General features: G+C 36.0%; 2 protein-coding genes across 3 annotated transcripts; one reads left to right on the top strand and one right to left on the bottom strand.

Moving 5' to 3' along the window:
- Positions 1 to 940: 940 nt before the first annotated feature.
- LOC140990490 (NADH dehydrogenase [ubiquinone] 1 beta subcomplex subunit 7) lies at positions 941 to 4,736 on the top strand. Its single transcript, XM_073460203.1, has 2 exons — positions 941 to 1,324; positions 4,553 to 4,736. The coding sequence occupies exon 1, from the start codon at positions 1,012 to 1,014 to the stop codon at positions 1,303 to 1,305; it is 294 nt and encodes a 97-aa protein (XP_073316304.1). The 5' UTR covers positions 941 to 1,011; the 3' UTR covers positions 1,306 to 1,324; positions 4,553 to 4,736.
- A 738-nt stretch (positions 4,737 to 5,474) lies between these two features.
- LOC140990353 (uncharacterized protein At2g02148) lies at positions 5,475 to 9,813 on the bottom strand. Of its 2 annotated transcripts, XM_073460011.1 has the most exons (8): positions 9,458 to 9,813; positions 8,953 to 9,076; positions 8,512 to 8,856; positions 7,909 to 8,068; positions 7,425 to 7,548; positions 7,300 to 7,350; positions 6,194 to 6,445; positions 5,475 to 5,699 (listed from the first exon to the last, which is right to left on the bottom strand). In XM_073460011.1, exons 1-8 carry the CDS (start codon positions 9,593 to 9,595, stop codon positions 5,598 to 5,600), a joined length of 1,296 nt encoding a protein of 431 aa, XP_073316112.1. In that variant the 5' UTR covers positions 9,596 to 9,813; the 3' UTR covers positions 5,475 to 5,597. The 2 variants fall into 2 exon arrangements, with proteins under 2 accessions (XP_073316112.1, XP_073316113.1); XM_073460012.1 differs by lacking the exon at positions 7,300 to 7,350.
- Between the last annotated feature and the right edge of the window lie 3,638 nt (positions 9,814 to 13,451).

The following is a 13,451-nucleotide window of genomic DNA, read 5'->3' on the forward strand; positions in this document are numbered from 1 at the left end:
TTCTCTACGTCTATACCATTCTCATTCTGCTCTTGGACAATAATATTTCCCTCCAAATCACTAAAACATACTTACCGGGAAAGTGTGTGGTGCCAAATACACCTATATCTGAAAAATCTTCAGGCTCTATAGCGCAATCGAGACCCGTTATTAAACAATACTCTAACAAAGAAAATCTAACCGGCCTTTTGCGCACCACCATCCACAAATCATCACTATTACTATCAACTATCTGATTACTCATCAAATACTATATAATTTGACTGAAAATGTTAAAATCTCTATAATAACTAATCAAATTACCAAAAAGCGACTGCTCGAAAAAATGGGTTTTCTCATCGTTGTTCAAATAGCGATGAATCTTCTCAGCAATATCTTTATATCTCGATTGAATTGTCAATTTGCATCGAAAAATTGCATCCCTGCCTAGTTTTCTCAACAAATAGACCTGTGACAAAAAATAAATAAATACGTTAGTAAAGTTAGGAAAGATTGGTCGACCAAAAACATTGGTCGACCAAATTTTATGGTCGTCCACAAATGGTCGACCAATCTTTTTGGTCAATCATAAAATTTGGTCGATCGACCATAAAAGCAAAGTCAATCTCAACTCATCGACGCACATCGCAGCAAACCTAAATCGACAAAAACGCAGAAGCAAAAAATCAACATAAACGTTAAAATTACCACATTTTCGTTTGTCATTCATTCGATTGAGTTTGCGTCGCCTCGAGTGAAGGGTTTTTCCAGGAACAGAGGGTAGGGTTTACGGGAGGAGGGTTCTTTGTTCTTTTGCAAAGATTTGTTTTTTTTTTTTTTGATTTAATGATGTGTTTAAAGATTTTAAACTTAAAACATGGGGACATAAAAATAATTGTACATATGGATTTTTTTTTTTAAAAAAAAACATTTGAGTCTCTTTTCCCGAATTTTCCCTATTTTCGATTGGGACGAAATATATGGTCAACAATCGAAACCTAGAAAATACAAATCGAGGGATTAATTCATCTGATGGAGGTTCCCGGCTCATCGAAGAAGATGATAGCGACGCAGGAAGAGATGGCGGAGGCGAAGGTCCCAATTCCGTACAGAGACCAGTGTGCCCATTTGCTGATCCCGCTCAACAAATGCCGGCAGGCCGAGTTTTTCCTTCCGTGGAAGTGCGAGACGGAGCGCCACTCTTATGAGAAGTGTGAGTACGAGCTCGTTATGGAGAGGATGCTGCAGATGCAGAAGATCCGAGAGCGAGAGGCCCAGTCGGCAAGCCATTCAATCCCGCTTGCCCCTAAAACTGCTGGTGCTTGAGATTCCGTGTTTTTTGAAGGTGAATCTTCCATCTGGGCACTTGTAGGAATTCTCCGTGAAGATGTTTTCTCCTTTCTTTCCTGAGTTTGATTTTCGTTATTTTCTTGGGCATTTCTGCTTTTTCCTTTCTATCGGTAGGACAACAGGTATTAGTTTTCTTGGGACTTTCTTCTACTAGGGAAAGGATGGAGAAAGATTAGAAGTTTTACATGGATAAGATGCATCACTAAATTACTACACTGTCATAACCTCAAAGTATTTCGATTCTAATGCACTGGAGAGTGTAGATCGTCTCAGGTTCTTAGACTGCATTTCAGCGAAGTAGAAAATCAAATATGTACCTTTTCATCTCTGGTGTACAATATGTTTAGAGGTGCGTTGTGCTAGTTGGAATCGATATTTGGTCGAGCTGCCTTGAAATGCACTCTAGTTTCAGCATTTTAAATACAAACCTATTATGTATGTCAAATATATAAACTTCTGCTATACACCACTTGTCCAAAAGATATGTTGGCCCTTTCAAAATCCTGGACATGCCACCAAGTACCATACAGGGTTATTTGCTACCAGATCTTACCAAGAGACATGGATGTGTGCATGTATGTGGAAGATTTTTGTGTGTATCCATGTCAATTTATCAATTCCCGTAGGTTACGCTTGGATGAGTAGATTTGATTGTGGGAGCATCATAATTATCATTGCATCATACGGAATGGATTTGAAATCTGCCCAGCGTAAATTTATCAAAGCAATCAAAATGATCTAATATCCAATGGCTTTAAATCCGACCATCCAACCATCCAAGCGGAATCTCGAGGAACATGAGAAGTAGTTTTTCTTTGTAAATATATTATGAAAAGGTTTGGATATTTAACAGTCACACTAGATATTCTTTTCATGTTGCTGTTCCTTGCCTGTGAACTTGGGTAGACTTCCTGATTAGCGAGCCAGTTTGCTATGGCATTTTTTCCCTGTAGATATGAGAAACTTTTATTGTTGATATCTCCACAAGATATTGTGGCGCGCTGGGTAAGATTGGGATGATTTTCCACCTAGAAGGACAGTCTTTTTCTGTTTCAGCATAATTTAAAGCTCGTGCACCAAACATTGTTGCTCTTATTAAGAATTGATGGAGAGGAACTGGCGATTTTCGAAAAGGACTACCATTGGTCACTCTTGAACTTGAGCGTCGATAAATGTGATTTGCATTCACATTGTAGGTTGGGCCTTGGATTAACGTGCATACGGTGGATATTGATAGCTCTCATAGGGCGGGCAACCTTATGCCCCATGTCCTGCACTAGTAATAATTGTTAAATAGCTGACTTGGGCATCTGTTTCACAGAGAAGGTTAGTCTTTTGGTTTCGGGCCCTACTTGGGTACGTGGGCTAACAAAAAATGTAATATAAATATTGGCCAAGAAGATCAATCTTCTAATGGAACCATAGTTGTCAAAAGCGCGAGGCGCAAAAAAGCGCTCAAGTGTCTTGGGGCTTCAAGCGCAAAGCGAAGCGCACGCTTTACGGAAAAAAGCGCAATAAACAAAATATTATCAAAAAAATCAAAATAAAATAAAGAGTCTTTGAAAATGTGATAGATGAAATATCAATTGTCATTATAATCGTCATCTTCATCTTCCAAATCTACGTCACGCCACAATAAACAAAATATTATCAATAAAATAAAAAGTCTTTCAAAATGTGATAGATGAAATATCAAATGTCATTATAATCGTCATCTACATCTTCCAAATCTACGTCATCAGCCCCATCACTTGATTTGTATCCATCGGTATCTTCTTCTTCTTCAGTCTCAACATCAATGTTGATCTCTTCTTCATCCACAAGACTAGTTCGAGCTGAATATTGCTTTCTTTTTGCTGAAGTGGATGATGACGCTCCTTTTGAAGTAGATGCATTTCGAGATCGAAAGTCATATGCACTTTCACCAACCCCANAATGGAACACAAAAATATGGTCAAACATTGTTTTGCATTCACAGTGTCCGCATAGATTGGCACTTCATGTCACCATATTAAAGCCCCTTAAGATGTGGTTGAAGTTTAATTTGGTTACAGGTCCGTGTCCTAAATATTATATGTGTAAAGTTACACATTCATGACTATCTTGGTCCGAAATTTCTCACCCCTTGTTCCCTATTGGTTGTGCCAGTCCCCATAATTAATGTCTCTGAATTAACATGTAATCTCTAGATCGAAGCTGCTTTTTGGAAAAAGAGCTCAGATCTACCCAACACGAGTAGACATGTTGAAGCCGGACAAACTGTAGTCATTTCAAACAAACTCATTGGATGGCCTTCGAAATATCGTGTTTTCCTCATCCAAAATATTGATAAGCTCTTTGTTTATAATTTGTAAGATGAGTGAGCTGTTTCACGTGGTCCATTAGTTCCTATGGTAATACTCCTCCTGGCTCAGTGCTTCCAATATTCACTGGAATCCAATACAGGAGCTGCAGTTCGTGAGAAAACTTGCTCATAGGGCATGCATGTGAGGGCTTGATACTCATCGACTGTGAGGACATAGTCATGTGCTCCACAAAACCATGATTCTTGATAGGAAAAAGAGTGAATTCCTTGAGCCACAATGGATAGGAAGAACTGCTTTCCTTTCTAGGATGTTAGGCTTCTTAAGCATTGTATGGTTGCGTGAAGCTGCTATCCAAGGCTTTATAGATCATGGGGATTGATGGGATCTGGCAATGATGGAGGGCGGTAGCCATGGTTTGTGACCACCGTGGAAGTCTCCAAACTTCTTATTTTATTACCTTCACATGCTCTATGAATCGCCTTCACCGTAAGTCGAATGACGTGGAAGTTAAAGCTATTTAAAAAAAAAATCAATGGGTCCATAACTCGAGATTATTATTCTATAACATTTTAGGGTATTTCCAACTGTGCTAAACATTTTTCTTGAACCGCTTTTGTGTTTACCATTATCCCAGAATTTGTCATTCCTTGTTGATTGCCATGTGAGATTCTAGACTCAACCCTTTTTTGAGCTTTTTACCTGTTGGCTATCATCGACTTGTCATTGCAAAAACTGCACATTGTTTTCCTATCTCATCTAGCTCTTGCTTTTCATTTTGGTTCATTTTTCCGTTAGATTTTGTTTGATAGATTGTTGATTTTTTTAAATTAGGTCGATCCTTTCCGTGATCATCTTAATTTTTTTCTATGTTTTAGACAAAGTTAGTTCTTTGCGACTTACTCTTGTTTTATTTCCAGGGGAGAAGGTTGAAAGGTGTTACCGGTGGCAGCCATTGATTTGAAAGTCGTTCTTTTTCTTTTTAAATTAAATTGTACAATGGCATGAGATTTAACTAGAAATAATTCAACGCATAATAATTATGTTCTGCTTGACATCCTTTTACCAGTATCCGTCGGAAGACGATCAATGTTTTGTCTGATTTCTCTCTTTCCCTCTCTCATTGAGTATACCATAAAATAATGTTTTTGTACTATTTCAAAAAAGAAAAAAGGAAATGAACGATGATTTCAGTCAGCTGGTCATTTATAATTTTATTGATTTTTGAGTCTTTTCTGTCCTTGGAAAGAATTGAAACTTGCTTCATCAAATTAATTGATGTAGTAGATTCTAATAAACTTAAGATTTCGAAATTATTTATTTATTTGAAAGGCAAAAGGTAATTTTTTAATTGTCTAGAGAACTCACACGATTGATTTACAAAATTGCAGAAAATAAAAGACCTTGTTCATTCTCCCTTCGAATTCTTTAATCAAATTCGATTGTTGTGAGTGATACGGGCAGCGTACTCCAATTATTTAGGCAAAACCATTGTGATTTCCCAGAGAAAATTTAACGTTGATGTCATGCTTGCAAGATCGGGGCACTTTGCTCACACTAAAAATAAGTTCATGTGGATGTCACAAAACCTCTCGTTTTCGGGTAGTCGCAATCCAAGAACACGTTGGATCGCCATAAAATCTTAGTACACTACAGATCCAACCATATTACTTTGATCTTGTTTCGTGACCAAACAAGGTTATATAAGACGGGTCAAAAGTAACCATTAACTTTTTGGGAAAATGAATATTTACCGTTGGATTTTTGTCTCGTTTCCTTCATCCGGAGGACTTAAAATTAAAATGAACTAAAAAAAAGGGGGGAAAAGTGTACAAGAGAGCGGAAAGATAACTGTATCATATAATTTCACGGGCAAATGGATGGGGAGAGACCTATTTTTCGGTTCACATATTTTACACAGCAAAGATTTTTACATATATCACAGGGATGTCATCATAAATTCTGTCAGGTTCCATACCTCTTTGTGCCACATTCGGAGCAGAACTTGGAGGTTTCTCTAAGATAAGGAACTCCACATTCATCACAAAACTTTGCAGGGCTGGTCGGCTGAAAGGCAGTCAAAGAGAATAATGCTCAATATAGGGATCAATCTCCCGCTGAAATTACACTACTTATATGCCCACAATATAAATCATCTTCAGATCACAACATAACTAGGTAAAAACTGAAACAAGAGTTGGCGACTCTGTGGTGCTATTTACAAAAGCCCAGAAATCTAAGTCCATGCTTGGATTAATGGATTACAAGTCTAGCATTTCAAATTCCCTGACTTGTTTGGATGGACAAAATTCAACTGTGTTTCAACCTCACTCTATATCAAATTAAGCAATTTAATAATAATTATGGTGCAATTCAAATATTTGAAATTCATTCCTCAAATTCTTCCCAAGTAAATCTTTTTCTCCAAATCAAATCCATCAATCCAAGCACAACTTAGGGTTTTGTGAACTGCAAACAACTAACTACGATATATCTTGCTGATTATAAACTTCCATGCCACGCACACAGGGGAAGGGGGGCAGAAAATATAGATAACCCACCATTACATGCAAACGTCCTGCAATATGACCAAGCGACTGTAGGCTGGAAATATGTTGTGAGATTGATGATTGCTGTTGGTTATGAGCAATTTCCTGCAGCTGTGATGGAGGGACACATTGTGGGTTGTGCATGAAGTGAGTAGCATGTGGATTTTGGTCGATATGTTGGTGTTGAACCTGTTGTAGGGGGTGATACTGAGCCTGATGTGGGATAGGTTGAATGTGTTGTTTTGCCGGAGTTTGCTCAGCGTCCTGTGACTCAACATACAGAATATATAACAATAAAACACTACCAAAAAACAAAAAAATCCAAATGAGTGGCAAACACCAAGAAATAAGTAATATGCACGCATATTTTTATATTATTAATTTAGTTGCATTCAAAAACATCCAGACACATGGTCCACAATATGTAGCCAAGTGCACACACCAAACTTTGAATATTTTCATTCAAAATGACGATACAAGAGAGCAAACAACCACAAGGACACAGGAAAATATACTCATGTTTGTCAATTGTTGTTCACTGAGTCCAGCAAACTCTTTCCGCACTTGGAAAATATTTTAGTTCCAACAGAAATTATGGCCTTCAGTGAATATCAAATTATGGATTTCTTTTTGCACAAACTCAAATAAATTATAGAACAACTTTAGGTTCATATTTTGCATTAGGTGCCTGCTAGAAACCCCAATCCGTCCAGCTAATTATCTTAGATATATTATGTGATTCTGGATAAAAGACGTGTCCTTTCCTTCTTTTACAATGGTTTCATTTATTCGTTGATATTAATGTATTATAATTAGAGAAATCATGTCCAGCACCTCCAGGAGACATTCTTGTCCATTAAATATTTGAAGAAAACAAAAAGCAATCGAGAGGTTCTGAAGTATTTTAAGAACATAAACTGTTGCATTAGGTATCAGGAATCTATGCTTAAAAGAAAGGTAACAGAATCTTAAACATACTCCAGCTATAAACAGTTATAACAGAACCTTCCAGGACAACCAAATGAATAAATCAAATAACATTCACATTGCTTCCAAAAAAAAAAAATAGCATTCACATCCAAAATATTATGTTTTCATTGTCGAATAAAATATCTCACTTCATTGGACGGACAATAGCCTTGAGAAGAATTTTCAGGACTTGGAAATGTCTGAAAATTTTTATCAAGATTTTAATCAGCTAGACTTTTCAAACGTGGATGGAGAAAACAACATAAGAACTTACCGGCAAACCGGTGATGTTGGAAATGGAGTTTGACATAGCACGCCTATACTTGTGTCTTGGTGCATAAAACTTGTAGTCTGTAGCAGATACAGCTAATTCACTGCGTCCAGTCAATCTTTTTAACCTATGGAACGTAGTGTAATAGGTGATGTAACAATGAGTTTCACTCTTTTAATTTCTGACAGAAAATCAGTTTTAACCCCTAATGTTCGGATATTAGAATCTGCAAGTGCTATGGTTTTTACAAGTCATAAGCAACATACCATTTCAAACATTTACTTTAATGATTTCTGAGCGTGTTTTTGAACAAACCGGCATCAGTATAAACTCGTATAACACCACTGTTTAAATAAGAATGTTCTTCTTTTTTCTAAGATAAGGACAACAACTCAAACTATACAATATTTTAGAGATACCAATTGAACCAATACATCAAAAAATATTTCAAGTAAAGATTAAACGATCTCAACAAGCTCCAACATACCACTCAGCATCTTCAATTCCAATTTTTGGTTTTTCAACAATAGCTAAGCCGTTTACCACCACAAACCGAACACGCTTCTCCTCCTGTATCACTAACTCGGGAAATCTTGATCTTGTTTCAAACGAAGTTGCCAGTTCTCTTCTTTTAAAAATACAAGAACCTACAGGTAAAAAATCAATGTAGGATGTTGCATGAAGACCAAGTGCACATGATATTGTCTGCAAGATAACCTCATAGTCATAATTACAGTTTGAAAATCTTGAAAATGATAATTCAGTTGCTTGTTCTCAAACCAAAATCCAGATCGCTTAACAGCAGTCCATCTTCCCCCTGTTTAAACTATTTATCTTTGTAGTTTTGTTCTATTCAAACAGAAAAAATAATGAATTCCAAAGGGAATGAAGTAGTGGAAATCTTTCAACTCATTTTACACAGGAAATATATCTTTAAAAAAGAGATCCAGGTTCAAGAGAAAAAAGTTGAGATGGATAAAGCTAAAGGGAGAGAATTGGTGGTACCTTTAATGAAAGTCTTAGATGTGTCTTTTATGCAACTTTAAAGCTGTAATATATCTCTAAAGCAAGAAAAATAAGATAGTGGTACCTTTCCTAGGAAATTTCTTAGCCAGCTTTCTGTACAGTCCACCGGCTGCTTCAAGAGCCACACCGATTGTTTTTTCGCGCATGCCATTCATTGATGATAATCTCATATTAGCTTCATTTACTAGTGTTTCATAAAGGTTTGCAACATACATCAAGGGCAAAGCATAGCGAGCATCGCCTTCGTATCGAATCTCTCTGGATTTCCTCTTGCCAGCTTTGTCTTGTGAACACTGCTGCACCAAGTAATCGGCCTCATAATCCGACATTTCAACCACACGTGGTTCGATAAAATGATCAACAATGGTGTCCAAAAATCTTGCTCTAGCAGTTTCAATAGGAGAAACATCTGGTTGAGGCATAAAATTCGAATTCCATCAGATAATTGGAAAATACCGATGACTATACATAATTTACTAGCAATGCAGGTGAAAAAAATTGTCACCGTCAATAGTCAATAGAGTGTATGGACCACTTGAAGACCCATTATTTTCAAGGCTACTCCGATCATCCTCTACACCGATGTTGTGAAGTGGTAAATCGCTTCGGTAAGTCCCATCCATGCAGTCCTGTGAACCATCATAAATCGAAATATACAAATTCTTCGTAAGAGAACCTCGAGATGCTTTCTTGACAGTCTGAATGATATATAGGGCGGTAAATAATTGCTTTCCAAAGTTATACAGTTGTGATTACAATTACAAGAATTATATTTCTAGGTGTCAGGAATCAATAATTTCATGTTAAATAGAAAAGGAATCCAAAGTCAGAATTTGGTTGAACTAAGAAAATCTAATTACAAAACCCCTCTTCCACAAATTGAGCATCCAATTCAAAATCTTAACGCAAAACAAACTGAGCTACAACAGACGACGGCAAACCATTATCTCAAGTGATTTATGATAAAAGCACCGCAGTAGGTTAAAAGATTATCAGTAAAAAGAACAAACAGTGACAACAGCCGAGGACCGATCCTCGTTATCATCGGTGACATCATCGCCAGAATTGAGGTCGTGCAATGTAGTTGCGATGAACGAATGGGCAGCTGATCTCAAATCGTAGTGCTCCACCGGAACCCTGCTCCCCATTCAGTACCGATAAAAACCCTAATCTACCTACGAGAAATGAAAGAGGGGAAGAGAGGGGAATTTGAAGATGGAAGATATTTAACGGCTATACAGACTTGACACTGTGTGTATCTGTGGGTTTGGATACCGAAGCGGAGTCTGAACCTGCCATCGCTGATGTCCTCACCAGTCTCCAAGCCGGTAGGTCAAATTGATGTGGCCCAAGGTCACCTGGTTTGATGATGTCGTGATATAAAGAATAATGTAATATTTGTTGTTTATGAGTTTCATTTGAATGATATTTCGAATTTTTTTTAAAAAAAAATTGTAACGATTGAGTTAGAACAATCACATAAACTAGAATACTATGTACTCAAATCTGCATATATTATATTATATTTTTTCATAACATAATCAACAAAAAATTATACTTTTGCAATGAAATATAATACTTTGGATATAAAAATAATATTTTTGTTGATAGACTCAGATATTCATTTCACAAAGTTTACAGAGTATGTTGGCCATAAAATTAAATTTTTATTGGTCCAAAATAAATAAATGAGTAAAAGCTCAGTCCACCAGAAAAGTTGAACGTGTGATTTTAGCCCATATTTGATAATTGACCACAATCGAAGCGGGGATCAGTTGCTATAAAGAATTCGAACAAAAATGAGGAGAGAACGACACAATTGACAATCAACTTCAATCATCAGACAAATTACAACAAAATTTCTCTGCAATATTTTTCTCAAATTTCAGCTAGATGTATGCTTTGCTTTCATATTTTAATGTCCAACAGCTTTTTCTATAAAGTTAAAGTGTTTTAAAACCAATCCTTGCTCTTTGTTTGTTCATTTATAGTCTATAAAGATGTTCATATTCGTGAAGGTGCATCTTATTTTCGGTAGTTCATCACATAAGAATTCCAATATTAAGCGTGCTTGACTTGGGACAATTCTGAGATGAGTGACCACCTAGGAAGTTTCCTAGTGTGCGTGTGAGTGAGGATATAAGCATGTTTGAAATACTCGTATTAATATAGTGAGGACAGTCGTCGAATTTGAGGCGTTACACTAGAACTAAATCCAAGAGTTAACATCATTCAGATTAGAAATCAGATTTTTATTTTTATTGTTTAAAATTTGGTGTCATTTGGCACTTGGAATGCTCTTGCATTCTACAAAATTTCGTGTCAAACAAGTTTTGGCACTCCAAGTGGGATCCTAAATATGCCACCGAAAACAAATAATGTTGAAAGAAGCGAAGGAGGTCATTCGTAGATAGAAGGAAGACGTCCAGAACAGGAGGATCGTGAAGTGAACGTTGGAGGATTGGTTCAGAATGGGGCAAAATAGGAGAGGGAGGGTCGCATAAATATTGAGTTGTTGTCAAGTCTCTAACCAACATTGTTGTATATACTGTTGAATAAGAAGTTTGAGGATTTTAACATGATTACGATGGCAAATATGAAAGAAATGGACAAAGATTGTTTATAAAATCATCTTTCTGCCGATAATAAAAAGTCAAATGTTTTTTGATGTTGAACAAGGTCAATCTTACGAGAATGATCAATTTGGCTACTCCCATCTTTTGTATAGCATCCAGTGACAGAGAGGACTAGGCACTACTAGGCGCATTCCACGATATCAACATAATAAATCAAATATTATAACTCCATCACAATAACATTAAATTTAAAAGGATTTCAAAATTACATGACTAATAGAATATTACAAATTTATTCCACTTCTTCTCCATAATTTTCAACAACTTGTTCGTCATCAGACACAAATTCAATATCATCCTCTTGAAGTTCTCACTCTAGATCGCACATAAAGATGAAGTTTAGTGTGCTAGGATATGCCGACAAATCGCATTTCTTGTTAGACTTTAGTTTAGGGCCTATTAAAAATTACATTTCATTTTTTTAATCAAGACCAAAAAAAAATTTTTTTTTTTTAAAAAAACATAAGGTCTACGACGCCTAGGACGCACATGTCGATTAGTTGACGCCTAGGGCAGCCCAAGCGTCCTATGTGCCTAAGTTTACCGACTAGCACTTTTTCGGCACGACCTACTAGGTAGAAATTTAGAACACTGATTGGATATTTTTCTAGGGTTACTCAAAAGCACAGGGAAAATGTTGATAAATATATTGAGAGGTTCAAGGGATGAGAAACATATCAAAAGTATATTTACCAGAATGTGAGTTTGTAAAAATAACACAAAGAGGATTGGATTTCATATTGAGGGAAAAATTTCACGGAATGGAGTTTAGAGATTTTTATGAACTCACTACCAAATTGACCGAGCATGAAGAGTTGTTTAAAGAAATCACACAAAAAAGAGAGTTTTAGTAGGAACTCGTTACCAAAAAGTTGAAAAAAACGCAATGACAGAAGTGCTTAATGCTGGATCATATACTTGTCCTGTGTATGCTCAGTATACATTTGACATAATGAAGACAAATGAAATATTTGATTTTTTAGTGAAACAAAAATTCATAACATTTCCACGTCTAATAAGGATGAATTGAAAGGTAAAGATTATTGCAAATATTATCATTCTTTAAATCATGCTACTGCTATTGGGCTTTCAAGAATATTTTGCAAGATAGAATAAATAAGTGGATGCTCAAATTTCCAAGAAAAGAAATGATGGCTATTGATGATGATCCTTTTTCCGGAGGTGGCATCAATCAATGTAAATACTCCTGATTACGGTATTTGATTACAAAAAAAGATAATGATGATAGATGAATCACATTTGGAGCCCAACATGGTCATTAGAAAATATTGGGTGACCAAGGATCAGGTTTATGAAGCAAGAGGTCAGTATCTGAGAGAAGCAAGTGCTAGGACATTAGAGGATTGTGAAAGAAATATGGGTCTTAATCAGAGAAATAATGGATATCATGTTGGATCTATCGTTGTACAGACAATGAGTCATCCATATTCATCAAGGCAACTGTTTGCACAGCCGAAGGATTATCAAATTCAGATAGGATTAACAAGATCAACAATTCAGTTTAGATAACCAGTGAAACATGAATATGGCGATCGTCCGATATTTCAAAGAAATTGGTAAAGTGTGTTGATCCTTCCGAAAATAAGATGCATGTACAGAGACATATATTTGTGATTTCACCAAAACAAGGCAACATGGGGGAATGGCAATGGGTTGAAACACAAGAAATTTCTGGCACGCTCACTAGAACTCATAAAAAGAGGTTTTTGAGAGAGAAGGCCGCACAAAGAAAGAGTATGATGACTTAAGCTTCAACAAGAAAAACGAAATTTGGTAGAAGAACTACTAAAGATAAGACTGAAGATGAGGATTATTATGATTTTCAGAAAAAAAAAACATAGAAGTATCTGAAGCAAAAAAATGAGTTTCAAAGTACGAAAAATTGTTATTTCAATAGACTGTGCTATAAGATATTTGTCGTTGCCTGATGAACACATGACTGAATATAAAAATGAAAATGAGAAGTTGAAAAGATCAGATCATTTGAAGAATATAGATGGTCATTCATGTTAATAAGGACCAACTAGTAAGGGAGAAAAAAGAATTTGGAGATGAGTTGGAATAAGAATTCCCGAGGATTACTCAAACAAGGCAAAAATGTCATCGCTGGAAAGCAAACACATCAAGTCATTGTATGTTAAAGCACAATTGAATGGAAAAACCTTTTCTCAAATGTTGGTTGAAAATATTTCACATTGAATGTTTTGCCTTTGAGGATGTTACAGAATCTTGGAAAGAATGTGGAAGTGAAATGTCCACTACTTGTTTTTCTTTTAAAATATAATAGAAATTTTTTTTCAATTCCATTTAGCCGAAAACACTATACATACATACATATACATACATA

Source organism: Primulina huaijiensis, chromosome 12 (genome assembly GCF_012295235.1).
Source record: "Primulina huaijiensis isolate GDHJ02 chromosome 12, ASM1229523v2, whole genome shotgun sequence".
NCBI classification, from domain to species: Eukaryota; Viridiplantae; Streptophyta; class Magnoliopsida; order Lamiales; family Gesneriaceae; genus Primulina; species Primulina huaijiensis.

Bases quoted from the DNA above. Each gene is read 5' to 3' on its own strand.
- LOC140990353 (XM_073460011.1), bottom strand. From the start codon at position 9,595: ATGGGGAGCAGGGTTCCGGTGGAGCACTACGATTTGAGATCAGCTGCC. The intron at 7,351-7,424 runs GTAAGTTCTTAT...AAAAATTTTCAG, and splicing joins CCAACATCACCGGTTTGCCG to ACATTTCCAAGTCCTGAAAA. The intron at 6,446-7,299 runs GTGAGATATTTT...GTTGAGTCACAG, and splicing joins GCTATTGTCCGTCCAATGAA to GACGCTGAGCAAACTCCGGC.
- LOC140990490 (XM_073460203.1), top strand. From the start codon at position 1,012: ATGGAGGTTCCCGGCTCATCGAAGAAGATGATAGCGACGCAGGAAGAG.